At 56.8% G+C, this 15,895-nt stretch overlaps 1 protein-coding gene across 1 annotated transcript in view; it reads left to right on the top strand.

The window, feature by feature from the left end:
- Nucleotides 1-9,204, top strand: part of LDLR (low density lipoprotein receptor) — a 33,640-nt gene extending 24,436 nt beyond the window's left edge. Inside the window, exons 11-18 of the mRNA XM_080827052.1 lie at nt 614-732; nt 987-1,126; nt 2,226-2,367; nt 2,478-2,630; nt 3,313-3,468; nt 5,547-5,624; nt 6,792-6,949; nt 7,461-9,204. Of these exons, the coding sequence (XP_080683178.1) occupies nt 614-732; nt 987-1,126; nt 2,226-2,367; nt 2,478-2,630; nt 3,313-3,468; nt 5,547-5,624; nt 6,792-6,949; nt 7,461-7,496 (982 nt within the window). The 3' untranslated portion in view covers nt 7,497-9,204. The remainder of the gene's footprint in view (nt 1-613; nt 733-986; nt 1,127-2,225; nt 2,368-2,477; nt 2,631-3,312; nt 3,469-5,546; nt 5,625-6,791; nt 6,950-7,460) is intronic.
- Nucleotides 9,205-15,895: the final 6,691 nt, after the last annotated feature.

Genomic DNA, 15,895 nt, shown 5'->3' with positions numbered 1-15,895 from the left:
ACTTAGTCACCAAACTGGACACTTAAGATGGTAACTTCTAGCTATATTTTACCACAGAGAAACCTTTTTAAAACAAACAAACAAACAAGAAAAAAAAAAAACCAAAAAATCGGGATGCCTGGGTGGCTCAGTTGGTTGGGCGGCTGCCTTCAGCTCGGGTCATGATCCCGGCATCCTGGGATCGAGTCCCGCATCGGGCTCCTTGCTCAGCGGGGAGCCTGCTTCTCCCTCTGCCTCTGCCTGCGCTCATTCTCTCTGACAAATAAATAAATATCTTTAAAAAAAACAAAAAACAAAAAAAAACAGACCCTTATAAAATAAAAAATGTGTAAAAGCCTCCAGAAAGCACCGTCAAGGGTGCCCATGAAGAGCCTCCATCCAGACAGTGGAATCAAAATCTCCCTTTGTTCTCGAAGGTTCTAAAAATCCTGCCAGGTCTCACCAGGTTGCAAGCACGAGGGTAGCAGAAGAAACCAATGCGAGGTCTCTTTGGTGGGAGGGGGGTGGGGGTTCTCCACAGTTCCTGGCCTGGCTGCTTCGGCTGGGAGCTGCTGTTCGGGCCAGACAGGCCCCTCCCCCGCTGACCCCTGCTTTCTTGCTGCTCTCCTACCAGTTTCATGTACTGGACGGATTGGGGAACCCCTGCCGAGATCAAGAAAGGGGGTCTGAACGGTGTCGACATGTACTCGCTCGTGACAGAAGACATCCAGTGGCCCAATGGCATCACCCTGGGTATGTCCTTGGGACGTGGGTCCCTGGGGTCGGGCACCTTCTGGAGAAGGGGAGGGAGTGGCCAGGAGGCCCCAGAGAAAGCATGTGCAGCTTCCTGAGTGTTTTACAACCTGCTGTTAGACTATGCCCGAGTGGGGTTTGGGCTCACACAGGGAAGTGTGTTTGGGGGCTGGTTTTTGGGGTACATCTCTGATGGGTCCGGGCCCCTCTGACATCGGCCTGTGATCTCTTCCTTGTCTACTTGTGGGTTCTAGATCTTTCTGGTGGCCGCCTCTACTGGGTTGACTCCAAGCTCCACTCCATCTCCAGCATTGACGTCAACGGCGGGAACCGGAAGACCGTTTTGGAGGACGAGAAAAAGCTGGCACACCCCTTCTCCTTGGCCATCTTTGAGGTGGGGGCTGGGAGCCAGGGGCTTCTGCTTTGGGAGCTGAGGGAATTCACATCCAAGTGCTGGGTACTGAGCGCAGCTCACGCTCGAGGCCTAAGTGCTCGTGCTAACAGGTCAGCCCACACTGTTTGGCTCATTCAAGCCAGGACCAACTTAGAAGATGGAAGTTATTTCCATTTTCTTCTCCTTAAAAGAGTTGTTTTTGTCTGTTTGGGGTTTTTGTTGTTGTTGTTGTTGTTTTAAGTAAACTTTACCCCCAACATGGGGCTCAGACTCACGACTCTGACATCTAGAGTCTCAGGTTCCCCCAACTGACCCAGCCGGGCGCCCTCCTCACCCAAAGAGTCTTAAAGCAGCGGTTCTTGCTTGGAGGCCATCTTGGGACCCAGGGGACATTTGGTATTTTCTAGAAACTTTCTGGTTGTTGCACTTGGAGGGGCAGTTACTGCTGGGACCTAGAGAGAGAAGAAGGGGGCCAATCACAGTGCGAAAACTGCTCTAAGGAAACGTTATATTCGTGCGCCCGTGTTCAAACAGCGTGAGTCGCGGTCTCCAAGAGATGGAAGCAAGCTGGGTGTCTGTCAGAGAGGAAGGGCTAAAAAAATGAGTATTTGTACAGCGGAATGTAATTCAGGAAACGGGGAGCAACTTCTAACACGCACTGCAACGTGGAGGGACCTGGAGGGAACTAAGCCAGACACAAGAGGACAGAAACTCTCTGATCCCACTTCTGTGAGGTCCCTACAGGAGTCCCGTCCACAGAGACCTGAAGTAGATGGTGGGAGTCATGGCTGGGCTGCGGTGGGAAGTCAGTGTTTCCTAAGGAGACAGAGTCTCAGTTTGGGGAGATGGAAGGTTCTAGACATGGATGGATGGTGGTGATGGTTGCACACCAACGAGAATGTACCTAATGCTACAGAACACATTTTAAAAGGATTAAACTGGCTGATTTTAGGTTCTGTATATTTTACACAATTAAAAATTTTTTTTAATAAAGAGAGAAAATGAGGCTCGTACTACCCAGTACTGCTTCCTCCCAGAAATTCGGGCATCCTGTGCCCTTGATTAATGGGATCTGTTGTCCTCTTTAATTTCCATATAGGATAAAATATTTTGGACGGACATCATCAACGAAGCCATTTTCAGTGCCAACCGCCTCACAGGCTCCGACATTAACTTGGTGGCAGAAAACCTGTTGTCCCCGGAGGACATTGTCCTTTTTCACAACCTCACACAGCCAAAAGGTAAAGATGGGGTGACTGCCTCCTCCCTCTACCTCCCTGCTGGTATTCTGGAATTTTCTAGAATTTTCTGTTCTTGTTCTTCCCCTAACTCCCTGGGTCTTCCCCATCAGGGGTGAACTGGTGTGAGAGGACCGCCCTTCGCAACGGTGGCTGCCAATACCTGTGTCTCCCGGCCCCGCAGATCAACCCCCACTCGCCCAAGTTCACATGTGCCTGTCCTGATGGCATGCTGCTGGCCAAGGACATGAGGAGCTGCCTCACAGGTGGGAGCACCAGCCTGCCTGGGCGCGCGGCCGGCCACCCCTGTGGCTTAGTCGTGCAGCTCGCCCTTCCTGTTCCTCTCTTCGCTCATCTGTCAAATGGGAGACTGAGGCACCAGGAGGCCATTGTAGGGGGTCACCATAGTTTGCCTTTGTCATGCAGGACACATGAGCTCTGTGCCAGGCATTTAGACAGACGCTGTTCACCTTCGATGTCTGGTTCACTTTCTCCTGGCCCCCTTGGGAGGTGACTGATTTTAGACACGGGCATCGAGTGCGGAGATGACCCCTTTTTCAGCTGTTCTCATCTTTAGCGAAAGTCTCGGTTTGGGGTCAATGTGTCTGTCATTGGGAATCTCCCTTTCGAACTACAATAGATAATAACATAGACGTTCGTGTGTTTCAGTTGTTTTCAGTCATTTTTTAAAAGATTTTATTTATTAGCAGGGGGAGGGACAAAAGGAGAGGGAGGAGCAGACTCCCCACTGAGCAGAGAGCCTGATGCGGGATTTGATCCCAGGACCCCAGGATCGTGACCTGAGCCCAAGGCAGACACTTAACCGATTGAGCCACCCCCCAGTGCCCCTGTTTTCAGTTAAAGAAATAACACAAATGTGGCCCGTGGCATATGCTACTTACCATTGTCACGAGCAGCGGGACACTCAGGAAATGTTTCTTCTTTCAGGGCCTGAGCCTGGAGCGACCACCCAGGGCACCTCCACAGTCACGGTCAGGCCAACGGTCCGCTCCACAACCGTGGAGCTAAAGCACACAGCCAGCCCGCAGTCCGTGGCCAGCCCTGAGTTCACCACGGCTGAGATGGTGACGATGTCCCACCACGGTAAAAGCAGGGACTACCCTGGGCCTTGGTTTATAGCTCGAGCATCTAGACAGGCCCCTTCAGAGGCCAAGAGAATCTTGGGGAAGGGATGGAGTGGGTGTAGTCTTGGCACCGATACTCAGACATGAGTCTGTGCATCTCAGAAGCCTCCATTTCCCTACCTACAAAATGGGACTAATAACCGTGCCCGGCCACCTCCTGGTGGTAGTGGGGATTACGTGGCCGCAGGCATGTCAAGGGCTGGAGTGCGGGGAACCTTATTCCAGAGTCCTCCCCAAGCAGAGGCCTGGGAGCCTGAAATGTTATCAAGGCCCATTTGAACCTGCTTTCAGGTGTCTGCCCAGCAGGGCCAGGGCTGGGGTGAGGCGGGTGAGACGCCGCTCAGGGCAGCATCAGAGGGGACACCAAAAACCCAGGACTTAAATCGTATTTCACTGCATTATTTTTTCAAAAATCAAATCACAAAACTATGGGCCATGGGGCTAACACCTGGTCTTATAAATAATGAGTTTGATCAGAGCCAGGGTCCCGGTGAGGCAGGGTCCAGCAAGTGTAGAGTCGGAGCCTGTCTTCCTAAAAATCTGACGCTTTACTCTGGGGTATTGGCCTTCATTTTTATTTCTTAAAAAATAACACATTAAAATATTACTCAGTTACTACGTTTTTTTGGCAAGGGGGCGGGGCCGGGCAGGCTTTAAGTTTTGTGCTTGTGGCTAATGCCTGACTCCCAGTGCTCAAGGAAGACCCGCCATTCATCTCTTTGCCCACCAGAGGGCGCCTGCCCTGGAATTTGAGTGGCCAGAAAAACGGAGCTCATAGATTTTTCTTTTCTTTTTTGTTTTGTTTTGTTTTCCTCATAGATTTTTCTAGCCAAAAAAAAAGGGGGGGGGGCATATCATCGACTTTCAGGCATTTTTTCCCGCCCCCTCAGAGTAGGTGAGACCTATGTCCAACCATAAACAAGGCAAAGCAGGAACTTCTGTGATTGAGGGAGGCCAGGAAACCTGTTTGCTGGGTTTGGGGGTGGACATTGCTTGAAAAAGCCATTTTCCAGATGGGCCCACCCAGGGCTTCTCGCTTTGGGCAAAGGAGCCCTTGTAAGGGAAAAACTTCTCAAGGACCTTGCTGCTGCCGCCTTAAATTATTTTTAAGTTTCCTTAAATATGTGCAAATGTAGGAAAAGTCGGTATAATCTCCCTACACACAAGCACGCACACACACACACACACACACAACAGCGGACCAAATTCAAGCCCAGGTGGGCTGGAGTATAACCAATGATGTCAGTCACTGCTCACCTGTGTCCATGTGGCCCAGGTGGGGCTCATAAACTTTGGTTTGCATGGGGCCCTCACAGGGCTCAGGTGCACATGTGTGCTTCTGTGACAGGGTCCCCCCGGTTTTATGACCTGGGGACATGACTGTGTCACTTGGGTGCAATCCATGTCAGGCCTTGGAGTTGCTGAACATTACAGAGGCGGGAAGCTCCTGTCCTACCCAGGCCTGTCTCGTCTCCATCAAATGCACCAGCAGGACAAACAGGCCCTCACCAGCTGTGACCTCACCAGCGGCTGGGGATGCTCCTGCAGGCTTTTGTCTCAAAGACGGGGGGCCTCCTCCCCGGCGCCTCGGAACGCTGGGCTAAGGAACACTCTTAAATCTGCTCCGAGTCCCATAACCCGGCCTGCTAATGAGTAAGGCCCAGTGTGATATCTCTCAAACCCGGGAGAGGCTCCAGGTTCCTTCAAACTTTTTTTAAGATTTATTTGAGAGAGAGAGAGAGAGAGAGCACGCACGCACGCACAAACAGGGCAAGGGGAGAGGGAGAGAATCCCAACCAGACTCCCTGCACAGCCCAACCCGGGGCTTGATCTCAGGACCCCAAGATCAGGACCTGAGCCAAAATCAAGCACGAGGGTTTTAACCAACTACACCACCCAGGCGCCCCTCCCTTGAACCTTTAAGGACACCAGGAAGCATCAGGCGTTTCCCTGTGTGTGTCCGTTGTCAGACCCCTGCTGTGTTTCCGGGGCCCTCACGGTGGAGCTGAGCCTTGCTTTGTCCTTTGTTCCATGTAGCCCTGGGCGACGCGGCCAGCAGAGGAGACGAGGAGAGGCCCAGGAGCGTGGGGGCGCTGTACATCATCCTCCCCATCGGTAAGCCCACCGGCCAGGCCTACCCCCGGCCCGCCCCCGGCCTGGCCCCCTACGCTGTGACCACCTGGGGCAGCCCACCTTTTCTCCCAGGCTAGGGGCGGCCCGTTTTCCAGCGTCATTCACTCAGCAAATACAGTTGAGTGCCTGCTGTGTGCCAGCCCCCTCCTGGGTCCTGGGGCCACCCCTGGTTGAGGACGAAGCCCCCCACCTGCTCAGAGCTGACGCATCAGCTGGGGCCGGGCCCCAAGGGAGCTGCAGGGAAGGCCCCCGCCGCCCGAGGGACGCCTCCTGCTGAACGGTTCTCCTGCAGGGGGAGTTTAGGGAGTTGTAACCCCCACCGCCCACCTCACCCCTGTCAGTCGCCCCTCTGTTAGTCACACCCGTTACTCCTTTTCTGAGCAAACCCTCTCAAGGTGTCCTTCCCCAGCCAGCCCAGTCGCACAGACCCACATGTCGTCTGGCTGGGAGGGGACTGACGTGGCAGTGGGACCCTCACCCCTGGGCTGGGTGATGAGAGTCGCACCCAACCCGTCTTCCCAGGGAGCCGGAGTCTCTCCCACCCTCTGGGCCTTGGCCAGAACTTTTTAAAAAATTTATAAGATTGTGTTTATTTGCGAGAGAGCGAGAGAGAAGGAGCAGAGGGAGAAGCAGACTCCCCACGGAGCAGGGAGCCCGACTTGGGGAGCCCCAGGATCATGACCTGAGTCCAAGGCAGATGTTGAACTGACTGAACCGCGCAGGCCGGGATTTTTTACAAATCTGGGCTGGCTGAGCCCTTGGCTGTCCCCTGGTCTGGGCACACCACTGCGGGGCCCACTAGAAATGAGGCAAAGAGCATTGGACGGAAGAAAGGAGTTTTGGCTCCCGGGGATCAAATGCAGTCCCATTTCTGGAAGAGTGGCGGCCCCCCGTGCGGTGACTCAGAGGAAACCTGGGAACATCAGCCACCGTGGGGCATTTCCGGGCCGAGGCAGTCGCGGTGGGCCTCGAGTTAGAGATTCGTTACGCACGCAGGGAGGTTTTTTCCCTAGTGGCTTCAAATTTGGACCAGAAAAACCCCTCTGTACGTCAGAAGGCCCAAAGTCAGCCGGCAGTGTCCCTGGGTAGGGGTGTGGGGGGCTGGGCGTGCTCCGGGGCGCCCCCTGACCAGGCCCCCTCCCCCCGCAGTCCTGCTCATCCTCCTGTGCTTCGGGACCTTCCTCCTCTGGAAGAACTGGCGGCTGCGGAGCATCAACAGCATCAACTTCGACAACCCCGTGTACCAGAAGACCACGGAGGACGAGGTCCACATCTGCTGCAGCCCGGACGGCTACACCTACCCTTCAGTGAGCGCCCCGCCCCCACCAGAGGCTGGGGGACCCCCCAGGGCCCTTCTGGGGTGGGGGGTGGACAGCATCAAGAAAAGGGGGGGAAACAAGCCAGGGGGGGGCTGGGGCAGGCTTCCCCGCAGGAGGCCCAGCCTAGGCATGGGCCCCGGGGCTAGAACTGGGGGAGGGAGGTGTCGGCAGGGGGGAGAAGCCAAAGGAAGGGAAGGGACAGGACAGGACAGGACAGGGTGAGGCCGCTGGAGGAGGATTCTGGCTTTGCTCTCACAAGATGGGAGCCCCGGAGAGAGTTCTGGGCTTGGCCTGCCTTGGGGCTCACAGGCGCCCTCAGGTGGCTGTCGGGGGAAGAAGACTGGGGCCAAGGTCGGGAGCTGGGGAGCAGGACAGAGGCCGCTGCGCTGGTCCCAGCCAGCGATGGAGGGGGGCTGGGGGGCCCGGAGGCGTAGGTGGCCTCTGGCCATGTTTACTGAACGCTGGCCTGATCGCTTCCGGCGTTTCTCTTTCGTGACAGAGACAGATGGTCAGCCTGGAGGATGAGGCGGCGTGAGCTGCTGCTTCCAGGCCCGTCCTTCCCCGGAACCTGCTGCTGGTCACGGGCAGGAAGAACACTTTCTCCCCAGACCCTTGACCTGCCCCAAACCCTTCCTGAGACCTTGACGCCCTCCCGTTTCACACAAAGAAAGCAGCGAACCCAAAGCAGCGCCTGCAGCCGCTGGGCCTGTCCTGCCAGAACTTTGTTCTATATATTTATTCGTCTGGGAGGCAGACGGGCTTCCAACGGCGCCCGTGCAACGGGTTGAGGTTGGAATTTTTTTTTCTTTATGACTAGTGGAGAAGAGAAGGCTGAGTGAGCTGGGGGGGCGTCTCTGCCCTCTCCAGGGACTGCCGGAGGGCCAGAGAGAAGGCAAGGGGCTGGGAACTGGAGAGCAGACCCTACCCTACCTGCGAGGTCCTGGGTAGCTGCTCTACCCCTCCCCGTCCCCTGCCCCAGCCCGAGCCCCCAAACTCAGGAGTAAACGTGCTCACCTCTGCCCTGCTGGAGAGCCAGCGCTCGCTGTTGCTTTGCTGCACCTCAGGTCCGGATCAAACTCGGGTTTTCCAAGCGAGTTCTGTGCCCTCCCTTGACACCAAGCCTCTGGCATTGGTCTTGACCTGGCCAAATCCAGCATCCCGGGGGTGGGGCCAAGTGAGTCCCGTTCATTCACCGAAACCTCCACCGTCCCCAGGTTACCGGTTGCCCTTAATATGGATTAAGTGCCTGAGATGCCCAGTTAGCTGATGCGTGCAGACAGCGGCCTCCAGTCTCTAAGAGCATCCTGTGGTCCAGGCGTGGTGGCCTGGACCACAGCCCCCCCGCGCCTGTGCCAGACCCTTCCAGATCCCTCGAGCACTTTTTTTTTAGTTCAGGGCTGTATCTTGTGTAACATTGACATTGTTACTGTTTTTGCACTGTTTCTGTTCTGGTTGGGATGGGCTCTGGGCCCGCGTGGACAAACATGCGTGATCTTGGGGCCTCTCCCCCGCCCGCCGAGCACCTCAAAGCCGCCATCTTCACTGTCCCACTAGTGTTTCTGCTTCTGTGCAGAGGCCCTGAGCCATTCATTTCCCCAACAAGATGCTTGTCGTTGATGGGTGCCCGCCCACCACGTGCATGGCATTTTAGCCCTGTAAGACATCCCCCTGGGCTTGGTCGGCTCACGGGACTTCTTAAACAAAATGTCTTTCCCGTCCTCTCATCCGTGTCGCCTTTCCGACCAAAGAGAGAAGAGGTGGCCTCCTGTGGCTTCCTGCCTGGCCTCGTCCGGGGCCTGCCTGTCGCTCATCGCATGACCGCCTGACACTGTGCCCTACCCTCTAGGAAACTGTGAAGCCTTTTCTCCTGCCGAAGCATGTAAATAATCCCCCGTATAGATCACGGGGGGCTTTTTTGTTATGTTTGCACTTTGTATATTTGTTAAACGTGTATCACTTCTATATATGAAACAAAGATCTATTTATTTTTGCAAACCCTGGTTGCTGCATCGCTGACCCCTCCGGGGGCTCTGCCTTGGGGGGAAGTCGTCTCTGAGACGCCTCTTTTTGTACAAAGATTAGCGCAAAGCCCTTCAGGAGAATCGTGTCTGTGTTGTATATATGGTGGGTTGCTTTTGGGGGGTGGGTATCGCTTTTTAAACCACTGTATAGAATGTTTTTATAGCCCGAATGTCTTACTGTGATCGATTACGTTTCTTAAATGAACCGCTGGCGAAACCTGGGCCGTTTTCTTGCTCTCGTGTCTGGGCTCCTCCTCCTGTGCATGGGCGGGACTCCCCCAGAAGATGGATCTGGAAAAGGGAACATTTTCTCAGAGCTCGGGACGGGCTACAGGCTATGGGGTGCTTCCCTGAATTGGGGTTTTGCTAAGTTTCCAGCATGCTCCTTCACAGAACCGGCATCTATGGGACACCGGTGTTGTGGGCCGGGTCCTGGTCTAGACATGTGAGATACCGCAGTGAATAAAACCATAGAAGTGACTAAGAGTCTGCCCTCAAGGAGTTGACATTGTAGAAGGGGAAATAGATACAGTGATTATAATGTTAGAAGAATATTCTAGAAGAATTTTAAACAGGGCAATGGGACAGAGAAGTGACTGGCAGGGAGAGGACGCCTTTCGGGAGGGCTCAGGGAAGGATTCTCTAAGGAGGTGACATCTGAGCTAAATCCAGAAGCTGAACTGGGGGGAGAGTGGCCTGGGCCCGAGACCTTCCCACCTGGTCCAATCAACAGATGATTTCCGCACGAAGCTTCCCTTCAGACCATTTGGGGTCCTGGAGTGGTTGCTGTGAGGTTTTCTTAAAGGATGAAACAGGATAAACACCTGTGAAATTAATTAGTAAGATATAAAATGAGATTTTCCAACACGAATCCAAATAAATCATGAGTTCCAGCAAATACTCGTGTTCCATAGCGGCAACATTTGGCAAGAGCTGTGGGCGTCCAGCCACGTGCTTCCCTGTTCTTTTGTGCACCCCGGCTTTACCGGGGTCTGGACATGTTGGCCATTAAGACCCCTTTCCCTAAGCATGGCAGATCAAACCACAAGTAGTCTGGGCGGGTCCCTGGGCGGGTCCCCGGGAGGGGTGCGCTCAGGAACACAGCAGGTGGACGGATAGGAAGAACTTAATATGGGGAACTGTATATAAGAGACCCAAAAAACTTCATAAAAAAGACCAAACCATTATGACATTACAGCTCACACTCCAGGATTCCACTTGAGGTCCCTAAAGAAGTCTGATTCATAGATACTGGAAGGAGATGGTGGGCGCCAGGGGCTGGGGGAGGGGCGCAGCGAGTTGGCATTCAGTTTGGACAGATTCAATTTTGGAAGAAGGAAGTTCTGGCCATAGCTGCACAACCATGTGATTGTACTTGATGCCCTTGAATTAGATGGTTAAACGTGGTTAAGATGGTGAATTTGATGTTACATGTATTGGAACACAATCTAATACTAAATGATAATTTAGAGACTAAATTGGGGAACAATGAGGCAGCAACAGCGTAGGATGGGGCTGGCGTCACTGGACCCGGGGAGGGAGCCGGTGGGGAGCCTCCCAGGAGACACTGTGTATGGCAGACAAAAAGGGAGAGTCAGCGTCTCCCCTCCTCCCGGTGCTCTCTCCCACCTGCGGCCCCCGTTGGCTGAACCCAGCGGGACCTGGGGAATGGGGTCCCCTGCCTGACAGGGCAGAGGAAGGGAGAGCAGGAACAGGGTGGGAAGGGGCAACCCAGAGCCACCTAGGTTGGGATCGGGCCCACGAGAGCCTCAGTTTCCCCAGTTGAAACTGGGCCCAGGGCTAATCCCCCTCCCAGGCTCAGAGCAGGGGTCGGGGGCTCTGCGCATGCCCGGAGAGGAAGGCCAGGCGCTGCGAGCCTGTTATCTTTTCTGTGTCCACAGGGTGGCACTTCCTTCCTTCCTTCCGCCTTTTGTCTTGGGAAGGTTCCAAAATGCCTCTGGGGGTGAAAACTGAGCAGACCGCACAGGACGCCGCCGGCCCCGCACGCGGGGGCTCGATAATTGGTTGATTGACTGATTCCATGCTCAGCCGCGTGGCAAACGGGACAAATGAGCGTAAATGGCCTGGCAAACAGAAGGGGCCTGGAGATGGCCCGAGGATGCGGCGACGGGAGGTGGCAGGACTGGGGGGTCCCTGGGCCAAGGGCACGCATGGGGGTGGCCAGAGGTGATCGAAGCTTCTTGCCGGCATCTGGCTTCAGCTGTTTTCTGCTGAAGGACTGGTGACTGAACTCCTACCTCGGCGCCCCCGCAGCAACCCCCACATGCGACACGGACACGCAGGGCTTGGAGCTTCGTGACAAATAGGAGCGAAGACTTCTCGGGCATTAAATCGTCTGCTCCTCCGCGTGGCCCCCTGAGGAGAGGACAGTAGCCAGTGCCCATTTCACAGATGGGAAAGGGGAGGCTTGGGTCACTGGGCTCACCACCCCATGGTTTCCTCTACTGGCTGCGAGGGGTAGAGGGGATGGATTCTTAGGGCTCAGAACAGGGTCTCCTATTGGAAGGCCCCAGGACGGCCTCCCTGGTCTGTGGGCTCAGCACCAGAGAACCGGGATGGTGCTGGTTCTGCCCGGGCAGAGACATCCTGCCGCTTGGGGACTCTCACCCCCAAGGACAGGGTGGGGGACTGGCAGTCTGTCCTCCTCTTCTCTGAGGGCTCAGTAGCTCTGGCCAGGACGGGGTGGGTGGTGGGAGGAAGTTGCTCCCCTAAGCTTGATACCCCCAACTTGTGTCCTCTGCTGCCCCCACCCCCACCCCTGGCAGCCCAAACCACAGCTGCCTGCGGTGAGTCAGGCTGGAGCCCGCGGGACTGAGCCCAGGTCCGAGGGGGAGAGGGGAGTGGTGGGGGGGGGCAGAGGGCTGCCCTTCACCCCCCACCCCCGCAGCTTCCCCTGCCAGTCCCACCCCCCTGCGGGGGGATCAGTGCCTCCTTCAGTCCCCCCAGGAAGTAGGAAGGGATGAGGGCTGAGCCCTGGTCACATCAGCCACCCTGCAGAGCTGGGCAGCGGAGTAGGGGTGGGGGGGGTGGAGGCGGGGCAGCCCTGGGGACTCCTGGGTCTGGTCCAGCTCCCACTCCAGAAAGCTCGGGTTTCAGCCTTGCTTCCTGCCCTTGGTGGAGGGGCTCCCTCCTCCTGGAGCCCCACCCTCCCAGGCCCAGCTGCTCTGCTTATCCCGGCCTCTACTCCCACGCTGTGCCTGGGATGGAGGAGGGAGCTTAGGGGTTCACAGCAAGACCAGCCCTCTAGAAACGCTGGGCTACTGCAAGGTGTCCTGTGCTAAAGACTCCCTTTCCCGGGTCCCAACTCTGGTCCTGCCTGGAATCTGAAATCCTCTCCAGATCTTACTGGGGACTGCAGGCCCAGCATGATCAAGCAACCACTCCCTACTCTGGACCCTGTGGGATCAACCCCTGCTCCCCCCCGCCCCCCTGCTTTGCTACCCCTGCACACCCACCTTTGCACGTGCTGTCCCCTCTGCATGGATCATGATCTCCACACTTTTGCACCCTGGGGGCTCAGGTCTGGGCTCCAATGCCTCCTCCTCCCCAGGGCCTCCTGTAGAAATCCCCCGGCCCAGAACAGCAACGGCTTTTATCACTAACTGGAAGGGGGAGTTCAGTACCCAAATTCTGGGTCCAGTTCAAACCCTGGCTCTGGTGCTCATCCCCTGTGAGAACTTACACAATTAACTGGTGTACTCTCTGTGACTCAGTTTCCTCCTTCTCAACCCACTAGTCTTGGCCTCCACTGGAGTGTGGCTCCCTGATGCAGGGGGGTGGCCCAGTGGGTCAGAGATGCCCCGCCCACATTTCTGAGTCAGTTGGGGAGCCTGCAGGAGGTCCCAGGACCACACACAGGGGGTCCCTAAGGGGTCCCCAAGCCCTGTCATGAGGACAACCTTTCCGGTCTCTCCCCAGCCAGTCCAGAGAGATCAGGCCTTGGCCTCACATCCAACAACGGAGGTTTGATTCCAGCCCGGGACCCCGGTGCCCCAGGCACACGTACTCACTCACCACTGCCCCCCCCCCCAATCTATGAGCTAGGAAGAGCTCTATTCACAGCTCACGTGGGGATGGGGGTGGGGGGACACTGGGTGGACCACCCAGGGCAATGAAAGTCCTAGGGGTTTAGAGAAAGAGGCCGAGTGGGCCCCTCGGGGGCAGCCAGCTCGGGACTGGCCCCACGACTGCCCCGTATGCGGGCCTCCACTCTCCCTCAGTGTTTCCTGGGCTTTTTCCCCAAAACACCGACTACAAGCCAGGTCAGCTGGGCCTTCGGACGTCTGACTCGTGGCCAACTATCTGCGATGACTTTATCGAGAACGTCAGCTTTGCAGCTCCAACAACACAGGCCCGGGCTCCCCACTGCTGGGCTTCTTTCTCCCCGGGTCACCTTGAAAAGGGGGCTGCCACCTCCGAGCCTGCCCCTCGTCGGCAAAGCCGAGCTGCTCCTCCACGGACCCCTCAGCCCTACTGTGGGGGCTCAGACTCCAGGGGTGTCACTGTCCTGTGACTTTGGGCAGGTGACTGGACCATTCCGTGCCCGTCGGCCCATCTGTAAGATGAACACTCTTTCCTGGCTTGGGAAGGCGCGGGGGGGGGGGCGGCGCACGAGGGGAAGGGGGTCAAGCCTCCGCTCTGCGGGCGCAAGGCCAGTGAGCCGACTCCCCACTCCCGGGCATGGGGACACGAATCTCACTTCTCCTTCAGCCAGGCTGCGCCAAACCCGCAGCAGGCCCGTGGCCGGCCTCCAGAGTCCCGGGGCTGGTGACCACCACTGCCGGGGCGGCTCTCCGAGGAAGGCCAGGCAGGGGTGGGGGTGGGGGAGCACCCTGGAGGCTGTGGGCCTGAGGCTGGCCTGCCGGCTGTCCCGGGCACCCAGCCAGCACCGGGCAGTGAGTCAGGGCCCAGGCATGCGGAGGGCCGGGTCCTCTCCCGGCCCCTGTGAGCTCAGGCGCCTCCCTGCACCCGCCCGCCAGGCCACGTTCCTTACCCGCTTGCTCACGCCGCAGGCCAGTCCCCGGGGGTGGTGGTGGGGGGGTTGCTGTCTGGGTCAACAGAGGCACAGGGCCGCTCTGAGCCGCGGTTCACACAGCCTCCCCGAAGGGACCGTCTTCTTCTTGGGGAAACTGAGCTCCAAGCCGGCCAATGCCTCCTCGGCCCCCTCCCAGAACCGAGCAAAGCGACTGCGTGGAGGGAGAACCGGCCCACGGAGGGCTTTAGGGCCTGGGCCTCAGGCGCTCACGGGCTCTGGTCTGCAGGGAGCTGCATGCATGGTGCACACCTGCTTGCCTCTCCCAGGCACCTGCAGGCTTGCGTGATGCGCTACAAGGACGCTCGGGTCGCCTGCCCAGGGGCTCTCAGCTGGGCTGGGCCGATTCTCACGTGCTGCCCCCCACCCCCCTCAGGGTGCACTGCTGGCACCTTCCCCGCTGCCATCAAGCCGGTGGAGGCCAGCTGTTAGCAGGAAGGCCCATCAGTGTGACAGTAGCTACTCAGCCGACCACGTGTGGACGCCTGGCTGGTTCTTGGCTGAGGCTGCAAGGTGGGGGGTGGGGGGGGGCACTGCCTCGTGTGTGCTCGACTGAGGGGGTGCTCCTGGCATCCAGAGGGTGGGGGCCAGGAATGCTGCTCAATGCCCTGCAATGTCCAGGACAGCCTGTACCACAGAGAATGACTGGGCCCGATGTCCCTAGGGCTGAGTTGGGAAAACCCTGGTCAAGTTCAAGTCTTTTGCCCTTTGGAGGCTGATGGTACAAACAGGAGGCTCTGCGCCTACTTCATGCCGTAAGAGACTCTACCGATCTTGAAAATGAAAACAGCTCAGGGGGAATTATGAGACCATTTACTCGAACGCGTAAAGCCAAGCCCTTGGCATAGAAACAGAACCTCGAAGGTTCTGGGAATCCCTGTGAACCGAGTGAACTGGTCTATCCCCCTAGAGTCTGACAGGCAGGCTTCCTTGCCCCAGAACCCGCAAGGGTGACCTGAGTGGACCGTGTCTGGTGCCCATGATGCGCTCAGAAGCCGCTGGAACCTCCTGCTCACTGTTCTGCCTGGAATGCCTCCTCTCCAATCAGAAACCACTGTAACCTGGCACCTTCTAGAAACAACTCCATTACGCGGCCGTGTACAAAACCCCAGAGCAGAGGACCCAGAGGCTCGTGTGACCGTGCCATACCTCCCGACCGGGCTGTCTGTAGAAGGCAGCCCCTAGGTTTGAGGGGAAACTACTTCCCTTCTCCGCCCTCAGGCAGGCAGGCTGGCCGGAAGCTTCCCACTCCCCGTGGTACCCCAGGTCACTGGGGGTGGGGGAGGGGGACACGGAGTTCGGCCTGGGTTGTATGCTGCATCGGTTAGATTCACTTGAGCTGTGGAGCGCCTGGCTGGCTCAGTCAGGGGAGCAGGCGTCTCTTGATCTCAGGGTCGTGAGTTCGGGCCCCATGCTGAGTGTGTAGAGATTCTAAATAAACAAAAACAAAAAACCCCAAACAAAACGAGAAACAGTGGCACACACAAGACTACGTAGTCTCCCCTCATAAATTAGTCCAGTACTGGGGTGCCTGGGTGGCTCAGTCTGAGCGTCTGTCTCGATCTCAGCTCAAGTCTGGATCACAGGGTCATGAGTTCAAGCCCTGTATTGGGCTCTACACTGGGTGGGGAGCCTACTTTAAAAAGAAGAAGTCCAGGGGCGCCTGGGTGGCTCAGTTGGTTAAGCATCTGACTCTTGCTTTCAGCTCAGGTCATGATCTCAGGGTCAAGGGGCTGAGCTCTGCATCAGGCTCCACACTCAGCCCGGAGTGTGCATGTCCCTCTCCCCCTGCTCACACTCTCTTTTTCTCACTCAAATAAATAAACAAATAAAATCTTTTTTTTTTTAAATTTTTTTTTT

This window comes from Martes martes (assembly GCF_963455335.1).
Source record: "Martes martes genome assembly, chromosome: 1".
Taxonomy (NCBI): domain Eukaryota; kingdom Metazoa; phylum Chordata; class Mammalia; order Carnivora; family Mustelidae; genus Martes; species Martes martes.
The sequence above is the reverse complement of the archived record's forward strand: the minus strand, read 5'-3'. Positions and strand labels throughout refer to the sequence as shown.